Source organism: Megascapheus bottae, chromosome 29 (assembly GCF_031878675.1).
Source record: "Megascapheus bottae isolate mThoBot1 chromosome 29, mThoBot2.hap1, whole genome shotgun sequence".
NCBI lineage: Eukaryota > Metazoa > Chordata > Mammalia > Rodentia > Geomyidae > Megascapheus > Megascapheus bottae.
This window is the reverse complement of record NC_143537.1, coordinates 1579116-1599115: the sequence shown is the minus strand read 5'-3', so window position 1 is coordinate 1599115 and position 20000 is coordinate 1579116. Positions and strand designations below refer to the sequence as shown.

The following is a 20000-nucleotide window of genomic DNA, read 5'->3' as shown; positions in this document are numbered from 1 at the left end:
AGGGGGTGTCAGCTGCCTGGGGCCTGCAGAGGGTCCAAGTAGACGGCTGACCAGTGATTCCCAACACCCTGGTGACGTCTGTCTCTGTGGGATTGGGGTGCCTCACGTGGCACAGGGCCCTGACCCCACACGTGCCGGCAATGTGACCTTGTGTTTTCAATTGTGCGTGCTTTTCTAGATAACCAACTGTGGCTTTCTGTGGAGTGCTCGTGGGCCATTCATCCCTGCCAGTCCTGGCTCTCCATCTCTGTGCTTCGCCGGGGCCCTTTCAGGGGATGGCACACGCTGACCTCTCAAGGCCCTGCCTGGTCTGAGTGGGAGCTTTGAGGGCCAGTCCTCCTCCTGCCATTACAGACCTGCTCTCCACACCCCACCCCTGCCCACAGATCTTCTGCTGCCGTTCTGGCCCTGGCAAACCTGTTTTGCCACTTTGAGCTCTGTCACAGCATTGAAAATTCTTGTCCTTTGGCAAGCTGGCCCCCTGTCCCCGCCCTCTGGTGGTGTTTGATATCTGGCCCAGATAAGACTCCAGCCACCAGCCTGGCTCTGTGCCCAGGGTGGAAGAGGAGCCAGCTTTCAGTATGTTCTTGAAGCAGAGGCCTGGGTTCGAGTCCCAGCTCCTTGTGAGCTTGGCGATGTGATGTTCTGGATGGCTGGTGGTGATGGGAGGAGAGGGGTGGCTTCTCCCCACCCACACACACCCCAGCAGGTGGCTGAGAGGGGGGGCTGGAAGCCCTTCTGCTGTAGCCCCCTGGTTGCCTCCTCTTTACTCCGGGAACAGACTTTTTTCTGTGAGTTAATCATTTTATAGAGGAGGCCAGAGCCTCCCAGCCAGCAAGAGTAAGGGCCAAGGCAGGAGTCCAGAACTAACGAGTTCTGACCCACGTGGGGTTTGTTGGTGGTCGTGGTAGGGTTTGGGGTTGTCTGTTGTTGTCTCCAGTCCTGGGGCTTGATTGAACTCAGGGCCTGAATGCTGTGCCCTGAGCTTTGTGCTCAAGGCGAGCCCTGTACCACTTGAGCTGCAGCTCCGTTTCCAGCTTTTTCTGTGTGCTTAATTGGAGAGTAAGCATAATGGGGACCATGGTGGGGACCCCGATTCCTTCTGGGGTCACCTTCCAGAGCTGGGCTGCCCCAGCCCCAGAGAAGGTCAGCTGGGAGCTTTTCACTGCCCTGCAGACAAAGGGCGTCTCTCCGGCGGGCCAGGCAGCCAGAGCCGCGCCGGCCTCCCTGGGGGACCCCCGCCCCAGGGGCTGTGGCCCAGCACACGGCTGTGCCCGCGGTGCCACCGGGACGCCCCCTCTAGGGGTGAGCAAGGAGCCTCTGGGGTGAGGCCTGCTGGTCCATCTCAGCACATCCTCGCCTCGCCTGTGCTCCTGGGTGCAGGAACACACAGCGACGGAGGGAAACACGCTTGCACACACCACGAGGGCCGGGGGTCTGGACCCCCAAGGCCTGTGCCATCCCCCGGCACCAGGGCCGCTCCCGTGCCTGACCTGCCAACCTCCTGTCTCTTAGAATCGATAAGAAGATGTCTGACACGCAGGGGGGCTACAGACTAGACGAGGTCCGGGCTGTCCTGCAGGAAACGGAAGCCATCAGGAAGGCCATCGGCTGTGGGGAGAAGGAGAGGCAGGCCCTCATTAAGGTGCATGAGCCCCCACCCGGACCCTGTACCCCATGCCCTGCACGCCCCAGAGGCTCAGCGTCCAGCACCCCGCCCCCAGCTCCATCCCAGGCGCGTGGCTCGCACCTGTCATCCTGGCTGCTCTGGAGACGGAGTGGGAGGGAGGCCCACCTGGTTCCGGGGCCAAGTGTGCACGTGGCCCACCTCCACCCCACACCTGGACGTGCGGGCATCCCCGGCGTCCTTCAGGAGGTGTCCAGAGGAGGGCCGGGGGCAGACGTGGGAGAGCTTCCCTGAGAAGTAAAGAGGAGGGGGGCAGAGCCCCGGCCCCCGAAAGCTCGGCGCTGCGGGGTCCCCAGACCATCAACCTTTCCTAGCACCAGGCCTAAACTCCGCACCCCACCTCTCCATGAGGGTCAGGGTGAAGGTGCAGCCCCGGCTGTAGGTCTGAGGCGTGCAGGGAACGTGGGCAGATCTGGTGTTTGGGAGAGGACAGTGCCGCCCCTGTGACCCTGCCTGGCAGGACGTGTGGGGTGACAAGGAAACAGGACCTCGGAGCTGCCTCCCCGCCAGAGGCTCAGCACCAACCTGCCCCTTTGTCCCTCCTTCTGCCGCAGAGCCTGGCGGCATTGAAGGAAGGCTTCCGCCCTGAGCCAGCGTCTCCCTCGGACCCCTGGTCCAGCAGCAGCTCCCTGGAGAGCGCGGGCTGCCCGCTGCCCAAGCAGTTTCTGGACGTGAGCTCGCAGACGGACGTCTCCGGAAGCGTGAGTGGTCCCGCGGGGTGGGGGCGGGATGGGCAGGCTGGCGCTGTGTCCCCCACGCGGGTAGCAGGACACTATGGAGGGACCGAGGCTGGTCTGTAGGCGCTGTGTGGTGGCATCTGGGGACCCACTATGCTTCTCTGGCTCCTCCACGACCACCCAGATGTCCGCATGCAAGCGTGAGGATTTGTGCACCCCCTACCTGCTACAACCTCTTTTCTTTTCTGCCAGTCTTGGGGACTTGAACTCTGGGCCTGGACATTGTCCCAGAACTTTTGTGTTACCACTAGAGCCACAGCTCCACTTCTGGTTAACTGGAGATGGTCTCATAGGCTTTCCTTCCCAGGCTGGCTTTGAACTGCAATCCTCAGATCTCAGCCTCCTTGCTAAGAGGTTGGGATGACAGGGCATAAGCCACTGGCTGCATTCTTGCGTATTGACCGTCGCCCTCTGCCTCTCCGCTGTGTCCTGTGTTTCCCTCACTGTGTGGCTCTGAGCCACTCAAGGCTATAAAGTGACAACCAGGCCCAGAGGCAGGGTGCTTCTCTTCTTGATCAGGCAGCTGCCTGTTGGGGCTGAAGGAGAAAGCGTGTTTTGGCTTGGTAGGCTTCCCCCGTCTGGGGGATGAACGGTTCTCTGCTGTGGCTACACAAGCTGTCAGCTCCCTCCCAGCCACCGCAGCCACGTCATCCTTGGCTTTCTTCTCTTCCTCTAGTTCGGTGGTGGCAGCAACAACCAGTGGGCTGAGAAAGTCAGACTGCGGCTCCGATACGAAGAGGCCAAGAGACGGTATTGGAGGCTGGGGTCTGTGGGGTGGAGCGGGGCCCAGCACGGTTCCACCCTGCCTTATGGCTTGACACAGAGTTGTTTTGCATGGCCTGCTGTGGAATGCCCTCGGCCTTCTCCCTGCCTCCTGAGTAGCTTGAGATGACAGCACGGGCCGCTGTGTGGGCCTCGGCTACGCGTGTACACACGCACACGCTACGGCTGCAATTCAAGGCACACTCCCCCTTTTTGCCGTCTCGTTGGGGAGAAGAGAGCGGTTAAGGCACAAGGCGTCCTCTCCTCCCTTCAGCTCTTAGCTGGTACTCGAGCCAGCCAGGCTCAGTCCTCAGACCTCCGGCTCTAAATAGGTTTTGCAGCTGCTGCTGTGGGATTGGTTTGGGGCTTGTGTGCGCCTTGGTCTTCACAGCCGTCCCGGGCTGTCGTGCTGGGGAGCCCAGGGAACCTGCTCTTTCCTCTCCCGCCGTCTCACCGCACCCAGGGAGCGGACGAGCGGGGACCTCGGCTCTGCACCCATTTCCACAGAGTCGGCTTGGCATTTGGGCGCAGGCCTGGCACCCACTCGCGAGGTCGTGTGCCTGGGTGTGACCGCAGGCGTCCCCACCCCACAGCCTGTATCCACCACCCTCGTCCTCTCTGTGCTCAGGATGGCTAGCCTGAAGATCCAGCTGGCCAGGCTTGACAGCGAGGCCTGGCCCGGGGTGCTAGACTCAGAGAGGGACCGGCTGATCCTCATCAATGAGAAGGAGAAGCTGCTCAGAGAGATGCGTTTCACCAGTCCCCAGAAGCGGAGCCAGGGAGAGGTGGAGCGGCTCGAGAAGGACCTGCAGATGGCTCGGGACACACAGAGCAAGGCGCTGATCGAGAGGCGGGTCTGGGGTCAGGTGACGGGAGGGATGGACCGGAGCATCCTGCAGGCCCAGCGGAAGAGAAGGATAAGGAGATCCCCCAGGCAGGGATGGAGCCGTGTGCTAGAGGGGTCCTGGAGCTTTCCAAGGGGACTCGGGTTTCTAAAATGGCTGCCTGGTGCCGGCTTTCAGAAGTGTGCCTTTCCAAGGGGTGGAGGCAGAGTGCAGTCGTGGAGTGCTCGCCTGGCGCAAGCAAGGCCCTGGGTTCTATTATCCCAGCACTGGAAGAAGAAAAAAATCACGACGACCACAGAAGTTTCCATGCAGGCATTTGGGAGTACTGGTCATTTCCACCCCCCGTGTCCCCCGAGGCTGGGTCTGGGTGGACAGCAAGCCGGGTGCCGGGGACTCAGCCTGCCATCCAGCTGCCCAGGGCGCTGAGATGTGAGGGCTGAGCTTGGCAGCCAGTTCGGGCAGGACAGTTCATGAGAATCTGGCTTGCCGTTACCCGGCACGAAAGCTGAAGGGACAGCGACCAGGCCCCGAGTTCCAGCCCCACTAATGTCACTGGAAAGGAAAGCGATGTTGGCGGCAAGTTAACACAGCTAAAACACGAGTGGGCAGTGCAGCTGTCCCTGAAGCACAGTGGTTCTTCTACCTGCTCAAGAGCCAGGGCCCTGTTTCCTCTGCAGTGGCTGTAACCCATTGCCCAGCAGAGAAGGAGCTTGTAGAAGAGAGGGAAGTAGAGCCTCTAAGTACTTTATAATCCTGTAGTTACCTTACTCACCTGCCACCCTGTGGGTGTACACGTCACGACTGGGGCTTGAACTCGGGGCCTGGCTTTTCTGCTGAGGCTGACCTTTTGGTGGCTCACTGGAGACTCTCACGACTTTCCTTCCCGGGCCGGCTGTGAAGTGCGATCCTCCCATCTCAGCCTCCTGAGTAGCTGTTGTGATGGGCGAGCGGCGTGGTGCTGGCTCCGGTCAGCGCGCGCGCGTGTGTGTGTGTGTGTGTGTGTGTGTGTGTGTGTGTGTCGGTCCACGCTGGAGGGGCTGCAGGGGCGTGGATGGCCGGGGCCTGACCACGGCGCCATCTCAACAGTACGAGGAGCCAGCTGGTGCAGGAGCTGGAGGACGCCACTCGGCTGCTGGCCACGCTGCACGGCCAGCTCAGGAGGTGAGTTCTGGGTGAGGGGGGCCATGCCCCGGGTGGCCTCTGCCCCGGGCGGCCTCTGCCCTGGCCGGCCTCGGGTCCTGCACCAGTCTAAGGAGGTCTCCCGGCAGCGGCTCCAGTGTCTTCCGTCTGGCTGCAGTCGTCCTGGGATGGGGGGGCTGGTTCCAAGTGGCCGAGGTACTCCCCAAAGGCCCGTGACCCTCACCCCCTCTCTCCCTCCCCCCCTCCCCCCCGCCCCAGACTCTCCAGCAGCACGCAGTCCCTGTCCTCGGGAAGCAGTCTGGGCTCCCTCACCTCCAGCATCGACAGCTTCCCCGACCTCTGCTGTGACCCCCTGGGACCGCTGGGCTCTGAGCTGGCCAGCAGGGTGGAACTTCTGCTCCGGCCCTCCGGCGGTGTCTCCACCATCCTGGAGGGCCCAGAGCTCAGGCTGTGCGGGGCCGAGAGCGGGGGCCGCCTGCAAGCCCCACGCCCCCTGGGCAACACCCCCAAGTCCATCGCCTCCCTGTCCCCCCGCTCCTCTCTCTCCTCCCTGTCCCCTCCCTGCTCCCCTCTCATTGCCGACACCCTTCTGCCCGGAGACGCCTTCCTCGGCCCCCTGGAGCTGGAAGAACGGGGCCTGAGTGCCGCCCTTTGTGAGCTGAGCCTCGGTGGCAGCCTGCCGGAGCCATACCCACTAGAGAAGGAGGGACTGGAGTGTGAGACCGTGGGCCAAGGTAGAAGGGGGCCGAGCACAGACACTGTGGGCAGGCAAGGGCCCAGGGGGGTCAGGCCTGTGGGGGTCATGGGAGAGCTTCCTCCCCTGGCAGAAAGGTGCTCCTGCCCAGTGCTCTGGGCTCCTCTGCATGGAGTTGTTTGTGGCCTCAGAGTCAGCGTGGCCACTGAGGCTCCAACCTCATCCTGGGAGAGCCCCATCTCCACCACCTGTCTGTGCCACCCATCCACAGTGCCTGGCCCACAGGACCAGAGGAGAGCAGGCCTTCCCCGCCCCCCACGGAGGCAGGGATTGTACTCACGGCCCGGGCGGGGGCCCAGACCACAGAGCCAAGCCCCCCACCAGCGCTTGCATTGGAGACGCCAAGACGTTACGCTGGTTTCTGAGCCCGGTCTGCCTCTCCTGCTGCAGCTCTGGATGTGGCTCCCTCGTATGGACTGGACGTGGCTTGTGTCTCTAAGGCGGTGTCCGATGAGTCCGTGGCTGGGGACAGTGGTGTGTATGAGGCCTCCGTGCAGAGGTGAGTCCCCAAATGCCATCAGAGGCCGTGGCCTCTGAGTGTGGCACCCAAGCCAAGCTGTGGGGAGGCCGGCGAGGTGTGGGGAGGAGGGATGGGAAGGCCAGGGAAGGAGGAGCCCCGTGTGGGGTGGTGGGAGAGGCAGACACCAGGAGGACACTGGCTACGGGGGCTGCCGTCCAGTGTGTCTGACTTGGAAAGCACTGGTGAGCCAGGGCTGCAGTGGCAGGAAAAGGGGGTTTCTCCCTTGAGGGCACCCCAGGAAATGAGCAGCAGAGTTCCCCCAGGGGACCCAGCCCCACCTCCCAGGGAGAACTGTTTCCTGATCACTGTGGGGAAACGGACGACCCGTGACCCCACAGGGGCCTGTGGAAGGCTGACCCGGCCTCTGCCGCCTTTCAGACTGGGCACTGGTGACGCTGCTGCGTTCGGTGGTGAATCGGAAGCTGGGGGCACGGCTCGGGCACAGGTGGCCCTGAAGTGAGTAACGGGGGGGGGGGAGGCAGGGCCCGGGGGCCCACTCAGGTGTCCTGGCCAGCAGCGGCACCCTGGACCCGCCGGCTGTGCTATGCCTCTGATCACGGGGGGTGCCAGCCCCCCCCACCTCCGATGGCAACTCAGGGTGGTGGGTGACCTGTGGCCTGCCCAGAGCCTGGCTGCACAGGCCTGCTTCACTGGAATGGCCCGTCCAGGATCCGACCATCCGGACTCAGGTCGTCCCCGGGGCTGCAGCCTGGGTTTGCGTGGAACCGACGTGCTGTCTTTGCCGTGGGTGGAGGTGGGCAGCTTCAACTTTGTCTGTGCCAATCTTGGGGCTCAGAGCTTGGGCACTGTCCCTGAACTGTTTTTTTTATTTTTCCACTCAAGGTTAGTGCTCTGTCACGTGAGCCACAGCTCGACTTCCAGCGTTTGGGTGGTTCATTCGATAAAGTCTCACAGACTTTCCTGCCCACCAGGCTGGCTTTGAACCGTGGTCCTCAGCTCTCAGGCCTCCTCAGGAGCTGTGGTGACAGGCTCAACCTTGCTGTTTGTTATTGGTAGTAGGAGTGGGACTCGTGATAGTACTGTGTTGTCAACACATCCGTGCCAGGATCTTTCACACACACTTTTGGCACGTGTGTAAACATTCAGATGACAGCAGACAGCTCGGGACTTCTCTCCACACGGACAGATGCAAAGACAGGCAGGCACAGACACACACACGCATGTGCCCGTACAGACGGGAGAGGGACGAGTGTGTGACCTACACGTATCTTTTCCCCCTCTCCTTTCAGGTTCGACGAGCCACGGAAGCAGTTCACCATCCTGGTCATTCAGCTGCACAACCTCTCCGCTCTGTCCCTCCAACAGGACCGGAAAGTGTGAGTGCCCTGCTGCCCCCTGGGGTCAGGAACCAGACCCAGCGTCCGCGCCCCCACTCTCACCGGGCACATCCAGAGCAGTGAGACAGGAGCGCCGCAGCGAGGTTTCCGTAGGGGAGGGAGAAGCCACGCGGTCTGTTGTGTTTGCAGGTGGCACGGTCCTATGCTTCCGTGCCTGCTGGATCCCTGGGACGTCTCCCACGTGGCAGGGTGAAGGTCAGCCTCTCTGAGGCCCACCCTGGCCCGCTATCTGCCCTGTGTCTCACGCCAGCTGCAGACACCTGTGTGCCGTGTGCATGTGACCTCTCACCTCGTCACCTGTAGGGACACAGAGTTGTGAGGCCTAGAAGGGAGGCTCGGGGTCCGAGGGCGGCTTCTGTCGTAGTGGCGTGGTGACCCCTCTGCAGGGTGAGCCCTTTGACCTCTGCGTGTCCACCCGGGCGCCTCGGGCCCCGCAGTGGGCAGTGCTGTCTGCAGGGAGACGGGCAGCCCCTGGGTAGCCGGGCTGAGCCGGCTCGGCCCTCTGCCCTGCAGGAACATCCGCCTGGCTGTGCTTCCCTGCTTGGAGAACAGCGCCTGCCTGTTCCGCACGCAGCCCCTGGCCCCGGCCCACAGCCTGGTGGTCAACGAGGCGTTCTGGGCGTCTATGTCCTACCCCGCCCTTCACCAGAAGACCTTGCGAGTGGACCTGTGTGCCGCCGCCGACCTCAGCCACGCCGAGGAGTGCCTGGTGAGGGCTCCGTCCGTCCATCCGTCCGTCCAAATGTCCATTTGCCCTCCAGCTTTCCTTAAGGCAGGCAGGAGACACAGGCCGGGGCGGAGGCTAGCCCCATGTCTGGGTCGTATTTTGCGTAGCCAGGATGCAGAGCGAGCGGGTGTCCACGCATACCCAGAGTCTGCCCCAGAACAGCCCCACGGACGTCCATGGGGTTTTATTGACCTGAACGCGGGGCTGTGTGTCGGGCAGCTGTGGTGTGTGGACCACGTTCCTGAGAAACGTTGATGCACGTGGTTTAAAATACCATAAGCCAGCCAGGAAACCGAGTCACAGGAGGGGGTGACCCGGGGACCCCAGGGCCGGAGCCGCCACTGTGGAGTCCAGGCGGGTGCTGGCCTGCAGCCCCCGTGTTGCTCTTTAAGCGAGCGAGCGGGGGCTCCGTGGAGTTGCTGCTGGCGCAGAACGGCCAGGCCATTCTGAATGGAGGAGAGCTTTTCCCAGGGCTTCTCGAGTGAAGCTGAGAAGAGAGACTGCATCCCACGCTCCTCTCCAGAGAGAAGGCTTCCCTCCCACCACCGTCTCCATGGCAGCAGGCAAAGCCCCTCTGCCTCCATGCGGCCTCTGCGGGTACCAGTGAAGCCTCTCTCCCGTGGGCAGTGGGGATGGATGCCAGGCTGCAGGCTTGGTGTCTGGAGGAGAGGACGTGAGCGAGGAGGAGGAGGAGGAGGAGGAGGAGGAGGAGGAGGAGGAGGAGGAGGGGCTGCTCCGCTCCCAGCACCGTTAGCTTGTAGAAGTCCCTGCCTGTTTTGAAATCACGTAGTCGGTGACTCCAGTGGAACCTGGGTGGGACGGCGTCTGAGCCTAGAGCTTGGGAAGGACGGCCTCCGACCTCAGCAGGAGCAGGGCGGCCTGAAGCTGCCAGGCCCAGAAGGCTGAATGCCCTGCCTTAGCCTCCCAGCACTTACATCACCATGGACAGACTCGGTGGCAACCCTCGTAAGGCCAGTTCTCGAGGCAGAAGTGGGAGAATCTGGAGTTCAAAGCTGGCCTGGGCAAAGTTAGTGAGACCCGAGGGCAACAAGAAAATACAAAATTTGCTAGGGGCCAACGACTCACACTGACACTCCTGGCTCTTCTGGAGGCTGAGGTCTGAGGATCACGGTTCAAAACCACCTTGGGCAGGGAAGTCCGGGAGACTCTTACCCCAGTGAACCACCAGGGAGGTAGAGCTGTGGCTCAAGTGGTAACGTGCCAGCCCTGGGGAAAAAAATAGATAAGATGACAGTACCCAGGCCCTGATTTCAAGACCCAAGACTGGCAAGCAACAATAATAACAACAACAACAACAACAATAATAATAATAATAAGCAGTAAAATGAAGAGGTAGAACAGTTGTTGAGTGAAACAAGGCCCAGCTCCCATCTCCCTCATACCAAAACAACCACCAAAAAGGCACACTTGGAACTGGACGGATTCTGTGTCCCCCTGCCAGACCCGGGCTGTGTGGGTTTAGAAAACACATGGCCACCATTCTCCCCAGGGGCTACACAGCATCCCAGAGCCCCTCCTGCGTCTCTGCCCAGTGGTGCTGGCGGCCAGGCTCCCTCAGGCCAGCCTGTCAGCCCTGTGCCCCCCGTGGCTGTGTGACGGCATCCACCTGCTTCTCGGCGGCCCGCCTCAGGACCCCTGGAGCCCTCACTTGCACCTCCCTCCGTCCTGTCTGCAGGGAGGAGCCCAGATAAGCCTGGCCGAGGTCAGCCGGTCTGGGGACAGGGTCACCCGCTGGTACAACCTCCTGAGTTCCCAGGACTTAGAGCAGCTGAGCAGGGAGCCCCCTGCCCTGGGGACCCCAGGCCCCACAAGCATGGTACGCAGGGCTCTGCGGGAGGGGGTAGGGGTCCCCGTGGTTGGTGGTCGGCGGGCATTCTCCCCAGGCAGGTGCCCCAGAAGCCTTTTCAGGCCATGGGGCACTGCATCCCCCCAGCCTCTTGCTGCATTTGGGTCCCCCCTCTGTGTGCTCTAACCTCGGGGGGCTCGCCACAGTCCAGGCCCTCTGTTCCATTGTTGTGATTTTCCTGTTTTTCTTGTTTGCAAAGCAAGCCATCTACCACTTTCCCAGCTCCCAGCCCTGCCCACTCTCTCTTTTCTTTTCTTCCCTCCTCCCTCCCCCCCCCCCGCTCTCTTTTTCTTTCTTTTTCCGGTCTGTCATGGAGTTTGAAGTCGACCTGGGGAGGATTTCTTTTGCTTAAGGCTAGCTCTCCGTCATTTGAGCCACAGCACCACTTGTAGCTTTTCCCGCATATGCGGTACTGTGGACTCGAACCCAGGGCTTCACGCATGCTAGGCAAACACTGTCCCACTAGGCCACATAACCAGCCCGGGGCCTGTCCTATTTCTAAGTGACCCAGACAGCCTCTGCCTCTGCAGGATGCGGTGTCCGCGCTGCTGGAGCAGACCGTGGTGGAGCTGAAGAAAAGGCAGGAGGTACGGGGAGACCCTCCACCGGTGTCCCACAGCTGGTGAGCGAGGCGGGCTTCTGAGCTCCGTGGGCGACGGGGTAAGATCGATCCTGAGCACATGTGATAACACAGAGAAAGGGGAAGTCTCCATCTGCTTAAAAAGCAGCTCGGGTCCGCCGTCTCTCTAGTCTGCTCTGGCCACGCGCAGAACCCCACACACGTGTGAACGGCCGTGCCTGTGCTACGCACACCTCCATGGTGGATGCTGAAGTGTGCTTTGTGCGCATTTGCACCTGTCACAAATAAGTATCCTCGCTGTTTCCCAGGTTCAAGACGCCTCCCTGGCTTGGGTGGTGTCGGGAGGCCTCGGACACCGACTGTGACTGTGACCTGGGATTTTTTTTGTGTTCCTTTGTATCTGGCTGCCCACTTCCCCTGTGTGCCCCTCCTCCTCCTCCTCCTCCTCCCCCTCCCCCTCCTCCTCCTCCTCCTCCTCTCTGGCACCCCTGGAGTGCGGGCTGTCTTATAGTGGACCCAGACAAAGGTCTGATGCCAGAAACAGGCCCAGGTCCTGTCTTTGTGGACCTGGCACCAGATCAGTTGGTCTGCTCTGGATTCCCAGCTTGTGTGAAGACTTTTTCAAGCTGTCTCCTAGCAACCACCTTCTGTTCTCTCCCCCTGCAGCCCCCTCTCCCCACCTCCTGCCGCTCAGACTTACAAAGGCAGAGGGCTGCTGGATGGGCAGAGCCTCCTCCAGAGCTGGGCAGCTGCTCTGGGTCCTGGGGTATCCACTCCTGCTGCCCCTGAACCCCCAGACTCAACCTCCCCTCCTGACCAGTCTCCCCTCCCCCTCCAGCCCCATCCCCCTCTGCACCTCCCTCTCCTGATCTCTTCCAGACAGCAGAGGACAGGATTGGGGCAGGGGATTGCACGGTGGTGGTGGAGGTGGTGGAGGTAGTGGGGTTTTTGTTGTTGTTTTTGGTTTGGTTTTTTTTTTTAATCCCCAAGCAAAACAAACCTCAGAATAAACGCAGGAGAAAGTCATTATAAACCACACTAGTCCCTTGTCTCCCCTGGGGACTTGGTGTCTGTCCAAAACAGATGTCACAGTGTCACGGCTGGGTCCCTGGTGTGTGTGTGTGTGTGTGTGTGTGTGTGTGTGTGTGTATGGATAGACAGACAGACAGACTGTCACTGTCTGTCCTGGGACTTGAGCTCAGGGCATGGTGACTGTCCCCCAAGCATTTTGGCCTCCAGGCTGCAGCTCCACTTGTAGATTTTTGGTGGTTGATTGGAGAGGAGGGTCTCACCGACATTCCGGCTTTGAACTTTGATCATTAGATCTAAAAAAAGAAGGGAAAAGAGGAAGAAAGGGAAGAGATGAGAAAAGAACTAGCCAGCCTCCAGGGTTGCAGGCTCGGTCGGTCGGTCGGTTGGTCGGTCGGAGCCAGTGTGTGAATGAGTGAAGGCATCAGGTACCAAGTTTGAGTCCCAGCCTCAGACAAAAAGAAACAGAGAAGATCTCAGGCTCTGGGGAGCTTGAGTTTGGGCCTGAGCCGCCCGTATCCATTGCCTAGTTAGATGTTTTGTCTGGCTGGGGAGAGAACCCAAGGCCTGTACACGGGGCCCAGACGCCCGCCACTGAGGTCCGTTTAAACAGCCGTGTGGGAAGAAGCCAGGCGGGTGGGCAGGGCACGAAGTGTTTCTGGGTGGCAAGCCCCACGTCCTGTGTCACAGGAGGACAGAGGAGACCAGCGAGAACGAGGCTGTGGCCGAGGAGGAAGAGGAGGTCGTGGAGGACCTGTTCTCGGGGAAAGCCTGTCTGGGTGTTGATGGGCAGTGGGCACTGAAGGTAAGCGCCGGGGCCCGGGCGGCCCGGGCCTGCAGACAGGGTCTCCCTGGCATCGGAGACCACGAGAGGAATGGCAGCCCGGACGGGCTGAGCAGGGCCCAAGTGGTAGAACGCCAGCCCTGAGCACACAGGCCGGCTGAGGAGAGCACAGGGCCAGGACCCCACCCACGGTGACATGATCAGGATGCTTGGAACTTGTGAGTGACACGTGAACTGGAGCCCTCCCATACAACTAAAAGAAAAAAGAAGCACAAGGCTCTGAGTCCAAGCCCCAGTCCCAGCTCGTGCATGCACACGCGTGCATGTGTACACACGCAAACACGTGCATGTCACAGCTGATGAGACCTCGAGACTGACGGGAGCATGTCTCTGTATCCCCCAGAAGGCCTGGCCAGCGTCTCTGTATTTCTCTTCATTCATGCTTTTAAAGCAAGCCTTGCTGGGCAGCCCCTGTAGCTCTGGAAAGGACCTCGGTTCTCTTCAGGGGGAGCCAGGGTGGGAGCTGTAGGTGGGAATTTGAGGTACCACCCCCCTCACCCCGCTCAGGGGAACGTGCCAGGGGACCCTCCACGCAGGCCTGGCCGTAGCTCCAGGGACGAGTCACTGAAAGGCGACTGCGTGGGCTCCAGTGGCCTCAAAGCTGTGACTCCCCCCCCCCCAAAGGTGGACAAAGAGACCAACACTGACGCCATGACAGCCTCCCCCACAGTGGTACGGCCCAAGGACCCGGCGGGCCTCCCCTCACCAGGACCCTTCCTTCCAGGGAACACCATCATCCGTTCCAAGACCTTCTCCCCCGGGCCCCAGAGCCAGCACGCATGCCGGGTGAGTGAGCCCGCAGCCGCCCTCCCCAAGGCACCCCAGCTCCTCCAGCCTGTCTCCCCGTGCGGAAGCCCACGGGCGGGCTGGTGCCTGGTCAGAGGGAGAAGGTGACCTGGCTTTTCCCCTCTGGGAATACAGGAAGTAGAGCTCTGGCTCACCGGCTGGAGGGCCTGCCTGGAGCCTGCCTGACAGTCCCAGCTGCTCAGGAGGCTGAGATCTGGGGATCACGGTTCAAAGCCAGCCAGCACAGGAAAGTCTGTGGCACTCGTATCTCATTCTTCAGCGTAAAGCTGGAAGTGGAGCCGTGGCTCAAGTGGGTAGAGTGCTAGCCTCGAGCACAGAGCTCAGGGACAGCGTCCAGGCTCTGGGTTTAAGACCCAGGACCAGCACACACACACACACACACACACACACACAATCCGAAACACCCCACCACAACAAATCTACAAGTGTTTCTAACTACCCACTCAAGTACCCGAGGCCCGCGCTGGCCCAGCTCTCCACGGCTGCTCTCCCAGACCTCAAATCCCAGCAGCTCAGGGGCCACAGGTCTCCTTGGCCAAATCCCACGGCGTCCCTTCTCTACCTTCCAGCAGTCTGCTCCACTCTCCCCCGAGAGGCATGGTGGGCGACGGGAATCCACTCCCCGTGGTCGGCCTGAATCTTCCTGCCGTCTCCCTAGACTATGGGAGAGCACTCTTGTGTGCCAGCCGTGTTATCCTTGCACGGTGGTTCATTTTTATTTGGGGGTTGCTGGAAGGAGGTGGTGAGGCACCCCATCCCATTTTGTGCAGCCTGCCTTGGTGTGGTGTGTGTGAATGGCCTCTGGGGCTGTGTCCACCCAGAGACCCTTCTAGAATGTCTTCTTCTTACCAATCCGGCGTCCCCGGATTGTGTCTTGTAGCTGAACCGGAGTGACAGCGACAGCTCCACCCTGTCCAAAAAGCCCCCCTTTGTGCGGAACTCCCTGGAGAGGCGCAGCGTCCGTCTGAAGAGGGTGAGGGTCCCCTGCCGGCCCCTTCCGGAAGGCCCCGCCCCGCGTGGCTCCTGCCCGGGGGACCTAGGCAGGCACGGCCACCGAGGGTGAATGGAGGCCCGATTGGCCAGCTGCGGGTCATGTGACTGTCCCCCCACAGTGGGCTGTGTGGTCCTGACGGCAGGGCCAGGGCCTGGCCAGCTGCCTGCCGGCTCTCAGTGTCCCTGTGTGGCCTTTTCCAGCCTTATGCACGTGGCACGGTCGTGGCACAGTGCTCAGGGAATGGGGGCTGTGTACCAGGAAGATGGCAGAGGGGTCCCGGAGGAGTGGGGGTCCACCCTGGGGTCGGAAGAGAGGGCCGTGGGCTCCCGGTGACGAAGCCATCCCCGCTCCCTGCAGCCCTCGTCCGTGAAGTCCCTGCGCCCTGAGCGCCTGGCCCGGACTTCGCTGGACCTTGAACTGGACCTGCAGGCCACGAGAACCTGGCACAGCCAGCTGACCCAGGAGATCTCGGTGCTGAAGGAGCTGAAGGAGCATCTGGAGCAGGCCCGGAGCCTGGGGGAGAGGGAGCTGCCCCCGAGGCTGTGTGAGGACGAGCGCTTCCGCCAGCTGCTGCAGCTTCTGGAGAGAAGGGTGAGCATGCCCTCAGACGGCTCCCCACGCAAGGCCCGGCCTGAGCCAGGCCCCCCCACATATAAGGCCGTCCTGAGCCTGGCTCCTGGCTGACCAGCCCCGCCTCGGCTCATCACAAAATGTTGGTCCTTTTGTGTGTTGTGAGGGTCCTGGGCCTAAGTGCAGCTGTCACAGAATCTGCCTGGTGCTCAACCACTTGAGCCATAGCTCCTCTCTGGCTTTTGGAGGAGAGTCCGCAGGACTTTCCCGCCCCTGGGATGGCTTTGAAGCATGATCCCCGGATCTCAGCCTCCGGAGGAGCCGGGGTGACTGGCCTGCCTCCAGGGACCTGGCGATTCCATGTCACTCAGAGATGAGCCCAGGAACCAGGGAGGTAGGGCTGCCTGCCCCTCATCACTGCCTGGGCAGCCCATCGAGAGCCCGTGCTCTGAGGAGAGGCCTGATGGTGCCAGGCTGTGTGCTGGCAGATGTCCTGAACGCCCTCGTGTGCCCGTGCGTGTGCACTCACTGGTGCACTTGTGGGGATGACAGATGTGTGTCATCCCTTGACCCCCGGGGTGACGTGAGGTCTTGTGAAGTTTCCTGCCCTGGCTGGCCTCGAACCTTGAGTAGCCGGATCCACGGGGTACAGGCTCCGGATGTGGTCAGGCGGCTGACCTCGGCTGGCTGTGGAAGGCCCGGGGGGGGGGGGGCGGGGGAGGCCCTCGTGTCTCAGGGCCCGCTGGCTTTGCTGCACAGGTGGACGGCACGGAGCCTCACAGTGAGCTGCCGACGGAGTTGAGGATGGGGGCGGCTGCCAAGGACGGGCCACGACTCCGGGGCCAGAGCCACCAGGAGCCGCCGGAGGTCCAGTGCTTCAGGTGGGCCGGCGCTGGCCCTGGGCGCTGCGGGCTCTCCCGGCGGCCATGGCCTCGGCCAATTGCGGGATCTTCCTGTGTAACACCGGCCACCGCCCCACTCCCAGCCCTCCCCACGCTGCAGCGGACAGGCGGCAGATGCCATCCACGATGGGGCGGGGGGAGTCTCACCATGTCACCCGTGCTAGTACAAAATCGGTGGCTGGAGGTCTTTGGGCCTGAGTGCCCCACGTGTTATAAATGTCTGGTGGTCCCCACTGGACCTCAGGAAAGCTTCTGCAGGACCTGGAACTGAGAATCTCTGTGGCCCGGGACGGAGGTGTCTCTCCCTGAGTCCCCATCCTAGCACCCGAACTGAGATTCACCCCTGCCACGGCCGACGTCTTTGGCTTGCCCTTCTAGGGAGAAGATGGCTTTCTTCACTCGGCCCCGGCTGCACAGCCCAGCCCTGTCTGCGGACGACGTCTGACAGCTGGAGGAGTGTTTCCTGTGTCCCTCGGCCAGCCAGCCCGCCCCACCTGAGGGGAACATACTTACGTGTTGTCACATGAAGGAACCAAGTCACAAGTCCTCTAGAACTCTTGGTGGTTTGAGATGGACACAGTTTATTTGTTTTTAATTTAATTTTATTTTTTCCTAGTCTGGGTCTGATGATGATTAAAACACAAAAACTAAACAAGTGAAGGAGGAAAAAAAACCCATAAAAATACAAAAAGAGAAACAAACCAGCATCAAAATGACAGTATAGTTTGTGTACTTAGGAGTGTATTTTTGGGAAAGAGAATTTAAATGAGCGAAAGCAGTGCTGTGCTGCCCAGACAGCCGTCGAGGCCAGCCTCGCCTGTTTTAAGAGGCTGTCTTGCAATAAGAAGTCGGGTGGAGGCACAGAATCCCCACAGACCCCCGGTCTACAAACACTGCTGTGGCACAGCACACCTCACCTTTCTACCCACGCGGCCACTGGCGCTGTCCCGGCTTGCCACGGGCCACGTGGGTCTCAGCTGCCCAGTGAAGCCACTGTCAGGTGAGGGGAGGGCGGTGGAGGACACCCTTTCGTTTTATGTCCATCAATAAAAGTGGCCTTTTTGAAAGACTTCCCTCTCCATCTCTTTGGCTCCCTCCCCTTGCTTCTGGGTTTCCCAGATGTTTCTGTTGTTTGTTTGCTTGGTGCTGGGCCTGGGGTTGAACACATGACCTTGTCTTCTTTGGCATTTATATCCAAAGCTTGTGCTCTACCACTGGAGCCACAGCTCCACTAACGGCTTGTTTGGTGGTAAGAGTCTCACAGACTTTCTTGCCCCGGCTGGCTTTAAACCACCATCCTGAGATCTCAGCCTCCTGGGTAGGGCGATTTTTAGCTCCGGTTAAGCAGCAAAAAGCAAGAAGGAGAGCTGTTTCTCACATGGCAGAGCAGCAGTCTTGAGCAGAAAAGCCACGTAAGCATGATGCCCTGAGTTCAAGCCGAGGACTGGCACCGAAAAACAGATCCAGCCTGCAGAGAGGCAGTGCAGGAGGCAGGGCGGCGAGGCGCGTGCTGGGTCTGTGGCACCATTCCTTTTCAGCCATCGGAGGCTCCAGGCCAGCCTCCACGTTCCCAGTGTGGCTTCCCCACGGCCGGGATGCTCGAGTGGGAGTGTCTCCGTGGCAACACGTCACTGGTGAACCGCCAAGCCGCACAGTTGTTGCGGGAAACACTGAAGAGTCAATTAGGCATGTCCCCTGGGGGTCATGCAGGTGTCCTGCTGGAATCTTCTGGAAGCCAGCTCACACACACACACACACACACACACACACACACACACACTCAGCAAGCCCATCTGCCGAGTGTGAATCTGTCTTCAAAGGTCAGTCAGTGTTCATTCTCTCCACTGTCATTCAAAGCTGTGACATCCTGTGGCAAGAAAGGCTGGGAGAGGGGCTGGAACCAAGTCCCGAGCCACTAGCTTTGTCTCCATGCTTATCTGGGACAAAGCAGCCTCTCCTTCCGGACTCCTCTGAGGTTCTGGGCATGGTGATTCCTGCCTTTCACCTCGGCTCCTTGGAGACCACAACAACGCTTGATTCCAAGAGTTCGAGTCCAGCAGCCATAGGCTGTAATCGTTTACCTACAGACCTTCTGCATCCCTGGATGGGGGGGTATGCACTGCCTCACGTGGCTGGCTGGTGGAGATGGGGCTTTCTGGCCTTAGTGCCACCAGGCCTCCCCACTGGCCTCTGAGAGCTGGAGGAGGCTTCTGGGTGGGGTCACCCAAAGAGGGGTGAGTGGGGTGTGACAGTCCCGCAGGTTTCAAGACCTCACTACACTCGTGGACTGAGACGTGAGCAGCTTGGGAGAGCTTGCACTTTCTTTCTTTTTGGTCTTCAAGCCAGGCCCCTCCTTGCCCTCGGGGAATACAGGGCCCTAGTTTGCTCTGCTCTGCTTTCCATGTGTTAAATGGCCTCACCAGACAGGTCTCACCAGACAGGTCTCTAATCTTGTCATCTGGGGGTCTCCTGTCATTCACTTTCCTGTGACTCATGGCATCCACTCTTGCCTGAGCTCTTCCTCTGCTCCCGCTGTGTTGGCGTTCAGGTGACTGCGGCCTTGTTTCTACACCTCCCTGGAGAGCCTAGCTTCGGGTGCCTGCTGACGTAGGGGGCTGAGCAGACATTCCGGGTGGCGTGGAGCTGTGGCGGGGCTCCTGCCCGCCAGCGTGCGGATGGCCTGTGCCCTCTTAGGTGCTCCGCACACTGTCACCTCGTGTCTGTTCTGGAGTGACCCCACCCCTACCTCGCGCCCTGCGGCAGCGGGTGCTGTCTGTGCCCTGGCCACTGAAGGCTCCCCTGGGACTCCTGGGTCTGGGATGCTGGAAGTTCCTGTCCAGGGCCCCAATCCTTCTTCAAGTTGATTCGCTTGACAATTCAGCCGCCCAGTCGTCCTTTGAGTTGTTGGGTTTTGTTTTCTTCTTGCATTTCATTCTACGAGGAAGTCATCCCATCTTTTTCCTTTGCCCAGGGTGTAAACTAAGGGGAACTGGACCAAAGTCCCTTGGAGAAAGGTGTTTTTCGGAGCATGAGCGTTTGACTGCCCACGGAGGGGCTGGCAGAAGGATGGCCCTGGAGCGCAGCGCCGCCCTCCCATGCGCCAGGGACGGCACGGGGGTCGCCTTTGAGCCCCCCTGGACGTGGAGATCGGAGGCAATCGGGGGTATCTTGGTTCCAGGCCAGCCGGGCCCCGCCGCCGCGGTGAGTGGTGGTCACGTCTGGGCCCCCGCGCACCGGGGAGGCGCAGGCTCGCGGGCCCTGTCCACGCGCGCGCTGGGAGGCGGGGAGATCCCCGCCCTGCGACGCGTTCTGAGGCTGGGGCAGTGGACGGCAAGAGGCCTCACCCCAGACCCACTGCAGCCAGCGGACCAGGGGCTGGGGCGGGGCCAGAGCAGGGGAGCAAGGCCCCGCTTCAACCCACGGACCGGGGCGGCCCCTCGGACCCCGGGATGCCTGGAGGGGGGGGGCTGACCTCACCCCAGGGGCCCGGCCCACCGCGGCGCGCGGAAGGGGGGCTGTGCACTCACGGAGGGGAGGTGTGTGCACGCGTGGAGGGGGGTGTGTGCACGCGTGGAGGGGGTGTGCACGCGTGGAGAGGGGTGTGCACCGCGTGGAGGGGAGGTGTGTGCACGCGTGGAGGGGGGTGTGTGCACGCGTGGAGGGGGGTGTGTGCACGCGTGGAGGGGGTGTGCACGCGTGGAGGGGGGTGTGCACGCGTGGAGGGGGTGTGCACGCGTGGAGGGGGGTGTGTGCACACGCGTGGAGGGGGGTGTGCAAGCGTGGAGGGGAGGTGTGTGCACGCGTGGAGGGGGTGTGTGCACGCGCGGAGAGGGGTGTGCACGCGTGGAGGGGGTGTGCACGCGTGGAGAGGGGTGTA

General features: G+C 61.3%; 2 protein-coding genes across 2 annotated transcripts in view; both read left to right on the top strand.

Moving 5' to 3' along the window:
• The window catches only part of Wwc1 (WW and C2 domain containing 1), a 33408-nt gene extending 16222 nt beyond the window's left edge, over positions 1-17186 (top strand). Inside the window, exons 6-23 of the mRNA XM_090321306.1 lie at positions 1516-1645; positions 2242-2388; positions 3101-3174; positions 3815-4036; positions 5118-5192; positions 5430-5905; positions 6316-6424; positions 6824-6901; positions 7696-7782; positions 8317-8512; positions 10227-10367; positions 10928-11019; positions 12697-12811; positions 13475-13636; positions 14538-14630; positions 15009-15242; positions 15981-16102; positions 16502-17186. Of these exons, the coding sequence (XP_090177432.1) occupies positions 1516-1645; positions 2242-2388; positions 3101-3174; positions 3815-4036; positions 5118-5192; positions 5430-5905; positions 6316-6424; positions 6824-6901; positions 7696-7782; positions 8317-8512; positions 10227-10367; positions 10928-11019; positions 12697-12811; positions 13475-13636; positions 14538-14630; positions 15009-15242; positions 15981-16102; positions 16502-16568 (2620 nt within the window). The 3' untranslated portion in view covers positions 16569-17186. The remainder of the gene's footprint in view (positions 1-1515; positions 1646-2241; positions 2389-3100; positions 3175-3814; positions 4037-5117; positions 5193-5429; positions 5906-6315; positions 6425-6823; positions 6902-7695; positions 7783-8316; positions 8513-10226; positions 10368-10927; positions 11020-12696; positions 12812-13474; positions 13637-14537; positions 14631-15008; positions 15243-15980; positions 16103-16501) is intronic.
• A 2003-nt stretch (positions 17187-19189) lies between these two features.
• The window catches only part of Rars1 (arginyl-tRNA synthetase 1), a 14155-nt gene continuing 13344 nt past the window's right edge, over positions 19190-20000 (top strand). Inside the window, 1 exon segment of the mRNA XM_090320795.1 lies at positions 19190-19453. Coding sequence (XP_090176921.1) covers positions 19190-19453 — 264 coding nt within the window.